The following is a 6,399-nucleotide window of genomic DNA, read 5'->3' on the forward strand; positions in this document are numbered from 1 at the left end:
GAACATGATCAGACCAGCTATCGACCGCGAAGCTTACCGGACCGTGCCCCCAGTCCAGGTCCCCAATGAAGACCTCGATCCTGCCATCGCCAACCAGTTTTCTAAGCTATGGGATCGAAAGCTCAACTATTCAGGTGACGCCTACGATATCCTAGATGATAAGATCCGTTACTTTCTCGATGCCTGCCTCACAGCTAGCATCAAACCGTCACAATTCCACGCTTTGCTCTCAAATATCCTCACGAAGAGCAAAGAACTTCTTCGTGCATCAAGTCAGCCGCGATTCAACGTTCGCGGAGATGTATCAGAAGATGAAGCAGCACTTTGATACGGAAGTCAATAGGCAACAGTATCACACTGACTGGACCTCGATCAATTTCACAGCTTCGGAAGGAATCTCCCGAGAGCCTCTCTGTGAAATCCTCCAGGCTCTTCTTGACAAATTGCAGCTATGCCAGAGAGCTCTTGGGAATAGCTATGGCGGCGAAGACCAGCTAATTTCAACGACAATTCGAGCATGCCGTGGCGTGCCTGAATTAAATTCGCCCTCTTCGTGCCGGCTAAGACCTTCGAGGACTATCTTCACAGCTAAGATCGTCACTCAACCGTCAGCCAAAGACAGCCCGGACAGCCCAGTCAATATCTTCAAGATCAAGACCAATTCTTTACTGACCGCCGCTATCAGCACCCGCTGACAAAGGAAGAAGTGGACGAAGCGCTGCTACGTCTGCGGCAAAGAAGGCTGTTTTTCAACGAAGCATCCGGATGACGAGAGAAGAGGGCCAGGAAATATCTTCGAGAACGAGGATTTCACGGCCAGAAGTCATCTTCCCGTCCATTTACTACGTTCCTTGCCGATTACGAAGGACCCAGATGAAGATCAGACCTCTGATTCTGCTGACGATGACTCTGACGATCAAAGCGATAGCTTCTTTGCAGCTGCCTTCCTATCTAATAGAGCTTTTCGCCACCGCATTCACACCGTCGAGGAGAATCGATATGCGAGGAATCACAGCATTTCTTGCTCGATCGCTACAACGGACCTCTTTCCAGGGATCCTGCCTGACACGGGTGCAGCGAAGATATCTACAGCTGGGATCGACCAATTCCGCGCTCCAACGAGAGATGCCGACGGTCCAGCTACGGAAGAATGCGACGATCGCAACGGTCAGATTCGGTGAAACGAGCCGACGAACACGATCGGGATCACAACAGTCATTACCCCGATTGGAGAAGTCGTTTTCCACGTTATCAATATGTCAACGCCCTTCTTGCTATGCCTCAAGGATATGGACCGTCTCGGTGCCTATCTCAACAACGTCACGAACGAATTGATCTGCGGCGATAAGAGGATTCCGATCGTACGCAAATGGGGTCATCCGTGGTTCTTCCTACGGAAGGATGAAGCCGCTATTGCCTTCCTATCGAAGCCGAGCTTCGGCGCCTACTACTTTGGCCACCCGTCAGTACACAAGCTACATAAGCTACTGACAAGCGCTGGGCATGATGTTGAATTCGAAGCAATCGCGATGATCCGAAAATTCTGTCATTTTGCCAGATCAAGGCAGACGCACCGCGCAGGTTCAAATTCACGTTAAAGGATAACTGCGATTTCAACTACGAATTGATCGTCGATGTAATGCATCTTGACAGCCAGCCAGTCCTTCATGCCGTTGACCTGCAACCTCTTTCCAAGCCGGACGATTTCTTCAGAATATATCGGCTAAAGAGACGTGAAGCACTCAAATTGTGTTGGATTGACACATACCTAGGCCCTCCAGATGTTATCACGCACGACGCTGGTACGAATTTTGCCTCCTCTGAGTTCCAACCAGAAGCGAAGCTGCTAGGAATAACCTGTCACACAGTGCCCGTCGAAGCCCACTGGTCAATTGGCAAGGGGGGGAGATATCACGCCCCGATTCGAAGGGCATACGAGATCTTGAAAGCCGAGCTAAAAACAGCATCAGCTGAGTCGTTGCTTCAAATGGCCTTCAAATCCGTCAATGATACCGCCGGACCTGACGGTCTAGTGCCCACACTACTAGTCTTTGGTGCCTACCCTCGGATAACGATGGATTCGCCGCCTTCTTCCGCGATCACGTGCGAAAGCCGTGACGAAAGCTATGGCAGAGCTACGCAAGCTTGTAGCTAAAGGAAGGTCAATGACGCCCTCAATGCCCGTAATGGGCCCAACACGATTGAGAAGATGCCACTATCATTGCCGCTTGGTAGTGAAGTTCGAGGTATTTCGTGAAGAGGAGGATGGAAAGGCCCATACAAGGTCCTAGCTGTGACAGACACAGAGGTCACAGTTGAGCTGAACAACGGGCCAGCTAAATTTCGCAGCACGGCTGTCCAGCCCTACTTTCGCCACCCGGATTCGCAGCAGCAACGAAGTCACGATGTTCTACAGCAGCCACACGCTGACAATCAGACTGCTGACAATCAGGCTGATAGCATCAACGTTGAGACCGAAGTGCCTAAGCCATTCGAATATCCCGAGCCGGAGAGACCACGCAGACGCGGCAGACCAAGAAAAGTCCTCGAGATCAGCAGCAATACGATACCTTCGTTCCTTCTAGTTATTTCCTTAGTCTTAGCCCTTTTCGTTACCTCGATCTCAATTTTCACCCGCTAATATGTTTCTATCGCATAAGGTGCGCCGCCCTCGACCTTGCCGTAAAGTTACGTGCAGAGAAAATCACTACCGCCGGACGACCGTTTGAAGCCTCTGATGACCTCGAAATCACGAACCTGCTAGGCAGGCGTCATCGTGCCCGAACGATACGATATGAATAAGCATGGAAAACACAGGCTATTCAAGTCACGAATGGTCCGGGAGGTCAAAGGCAAGAACACTGCTACACCGTACGAAAGTCTCGTCTTGTGGTACAAGGATATGGTGACGACGAGCGTGAGATCCTCACGCAGGCTCCAACAATCTCCCGTCCTGCCCAGCGGGTAGTACTCGCTCTTTCCTTTCCTTTGCTCTTTGAAGATGTCTCTTGCTATCGAGACATTACGATGGCCTATACGCAGGCATCGACCACTTTGAATCGCACTATCCTCATCTCTTTGCCACACGAATTAAAGAGATACCGGGGAACCATCCTTCGTGTGGTCAAGCCATTGTACGGAATCGCTGAAGCAGGCGCTCATTGGTTCAATACGTATCATGAGCATCACCGCATCAAGCTACAGATGGAGCCGTCAACGTTTGATCCATGTTTAATGATAACGACCGCAGAGATCAACGTCACGACCGCAGAGACCAACGCGGATACCGCACTTCAGGTTAATGCCTTCGGCGTTGCCGCGCTTCAGACTGATGATACGTTATTGGTAGGCACAACAACATTCCTGCAACGTGAAGACCGCGAGCTATGCTTCCAAGCCAAGCCAAAGAAGACCCTACGAGAAGGCGATACCTGTGATTTCAACGGCAGCCTCATTGCTCTAGAGAAGGGCTATCTTCTAGTCATGCAGAAAGGTCAGGTCAACAACCTCAAAATTATCGATCTATCCACGGAAGATCGGGCCCAACGATACGTGGAACAACGTGCCCGTGGCGCCTATATAGCCTCAATTTGTCAACCAGAGGCTAGCTTCGATTATTCAATCGCGGCACAATCACAAGATCCAACCGCGGAGGATTTTCAGGCGTTGAATAAACGGATCAATGGCAGATCGACAATCCACAAAGAGCCTTCGATTCGTCCCAATAGGTCTAGAAGCAGCAAAGGTCTTCGTCTTCACAGACGGATCATTCGCCAACAACAAGGACTTAAGCTCTCAGATCGGATTCGTTATAATCATTGCAACCGAGACTAAGTCAGATGAGTCATTCACGATCCACGGAAACCTGATCCATTGGAGCTCGACGAAGTGCAAGAGAGTCACCCGCAGCGTCTTGGCTTCTGAGATATATGGATTAGCTTCAGGCTTCGATTTGGCATATGTGGTTGCAGGGACGATCAACCAGATTACAAGCCGCCTTGGATTACCGCAAATCCCGCTCGTTGTGTGTACAGATTCGTACAGCCTGTACGAGTGCCTAGTGAAGCTTGGCACCACCACGGAGAAACGTCTGATGATCGATATCATGGCGTTGAGACAGGCCTACGAACAACGCGAAATCACCAACATCCGCTGGATCAACGGGCGGATAACCCGGCCGATGCAATGACGAAGCTATCTCAAACGGGGCCTTAACCCGATTCGTTAACGACAACGAGATCACGATCCGGCTCGAAGGCTGGGTTCAAAGGAAGGAAGATATGACCGCATGATTGACGATTTTGATTTAAGCTTGCTATCGATTGTTCCTTTGTGTTGAGATACCCGTTTTTACATGTTGTGGGAACAACGTTTACCCGACACGCGCACAACCTATCAAACCTCACAGCATGGTCTAGATAGCGAAGAATAACAAGAACAACACGATCATCGATCAAAGACCCAACTGAGCCTCAGTTAGCCTATCCACAGTTATATTATTTAGGTAGGCTTCCTTATATATAACTATTAGGTCTACTAAGTATAACTATAGCCTTTTATACTTACTCTCTCTCCTTAATAAATACTATATACTTAGTAGTACTAGTATTATATATAGAATTATAGAAATTTCTATTCTCTAAGGTTTTATAAGGGATTTCCTTTTCTTTTACTTTATATATAAGGTCTTTAATTTAAAAGGAATTTAAAGGTCCTATTTACCTATTATTAAATATAGCTTTTTTAAGGATATTTAAAGAGATATATACCTTTACTTTTTCTTTAGAGCTTTTATAACTTCTAGGGTAAGAGGAGAATAAAAAAATCGATTTCGGTTCTTTATCTATTTAATTATCGATTTCTATTTTCTACTTTCGATATATATAGAGGTTTTTCTTCTTCTTATCGACGTGGAGTCTAATTTAAAGGATTTCCTACATAGAAGGTTTTCTAGACCTCTTAAAGGTATTCCTTTATTTTAATTTTTTAAATTTTTAGAAAAGCCTTTAAGGGCCTTTTCTAGGTAAAGATAGTAGTAATCTTTAACTAAATGCCCTTTCTTCTTATAGTAAGTACATTATAATATAATTTTTATCTTTTTCTAAGGCTTCTTAATAAAGAAAGCCTACTTAAGGGGATTTTCTAAAGACTTAGTCCTCTTAAATTTATCTATAAGACTACTAAAGAGAGACTCTAGATTAAAAGCCTCTAAGTTATTTTAAAGAGCTTACGTTATACTAGTTATATAGCTAGAAAACGAGCCTAAAAGGCTATTTATAATCTAAGCTATAATAACTACTTCCGGAATTATAATATTCTATACTTTTAGCTCCTTAAATACCTCTTTTACCTTATTTAGGTAGCCTTCTAAGATTCAAATCCCATACCAGTATTAAAAGCTCCTTTATAAATAGGTAATTTAAGGTAGGAAATAAGGTTATATAGGTTTTTAACCTATCTTACGCCTCTTTAATACTTATTATATACTTAATTTAGGTTAAAGGACTATCTTTAATATAAAGAAAAATTAAAGTAAGTGCTTCTTTTATCTTTAAGTAATTTTCTTACTATATAGTAGTAGAAAGCTTCTCCTTAACTAAAAGAGCCTATATTTAAATAGCCTAGAAGGTATAGTTAGAACTACCCTTAAGTTTAGTAAATTTAAACTTATCCCTAGAGCTTATTTTAGAGAATTCGAGGTCGTATAGCTTATATTAGAATTTCGAAGATTTTTCGAAGTTATTACCTAACTTATAGAGAAGCTAGGCTTATAACCTATAAAAAGGTAAGAGTAATAAGCGTAGAATCGGGTTATTAATAACGTTACCGGAAAGATCGGTCGAAGGAGTATAGGGTAGGATTTTATCCGGAATTTAGAACGAGTATATAAGGGGCTAAATAATATATTAAAAGAATAGCGTTATAAAGATACTTATAAACATATTACATCTATCTACTACTGCTAGAAATCCTTTGTCTTTTATAGACTATTGCTCACTTACTAATAGACTAATTAGTTAGCTTTCTAGTATATTTTATAGTACTTAAAAATCTATCTATAGTATATCTTCTAACTTAGTAGGTAGTCTAATTATAGCGTAATAGTTAACGTAAGACTATAGGTTCTAGTATAAGTAGTAGATTTAACTAGAATATTCTGCCCTACCTTTTCTTATATCGCGATATCTTCTTGGACCGCTAGGCTAAAATAGGCAATAAGGTATCCGTTCTACTCGTAATTAACTTATATATTTTATATATATTTTTATTTATAAGGATAGGCTTATCTAACCTTTTCTAAAGGAAGGTATAGATATCTAGTAAGGTCTTTATCTTTAAGGTTATTCCCTTAGACTATATTATAAAACCTCTTTTACTAGCTTACTTTATAAGGCCTCC

At 43.4% G+C, this 6,399-nt stretch overlaps 1 protein-coding gene across 1 annotated transcript; it reads left to right on the forward strand.

Annotated features, from left to right (window-relative positions):
- Positions 1 to 1,256: 1,256 nt before the first annotated feature.
- Positions 1,257 to 4,189, forward strand: HRG_02767 (uncharacterized protein; the record flags this gene model as incomplete). Its single annotated transcript, XM_044861238.1, has 13 exons — positions 1,257 to 1,361; positions 1,559 to 1,636; positions 1,730 to 1,802; positions 1,869 to 1,895; positions 1,965 to 2,054; positions 2,307 to 2,479; positions 2,765 to 2,852; positions 2,900 to 2,917; positions 3,251 to 3,345; positions 3,403 to 3,493; positions 3,729 to 3,834; positions 3,880 to 4,024; positions 4,121 to 4,189. The coding sequence occupies 13 exons, from the start codon at positions 1,257 to 1,259 to the stop codon at positions 4,187 to 4,189; spliced, it is 1,158 nt and encodes a 385-aa protein (XP_044724871.1).
- Between the last annotated feature and the right edge of the window lie 2,210 nt (positions 4,190 to 6,399).

The sequence above is a fragment of the Hirsutella rhossiliensis genome (genome assembly GCF_020360975.1).
Source record: "Hirsutella rhossiliensis strain HR02 chromosome Unknown scaffold00002, whole genome shotgun sequence".
NCBI lineage: Eukaryota > Fungi > Ascomycota > Sordariomycetes > Hypocreales > Ophiocordycipitaceae > Hirsutella > Hirsutella rhossiliensis.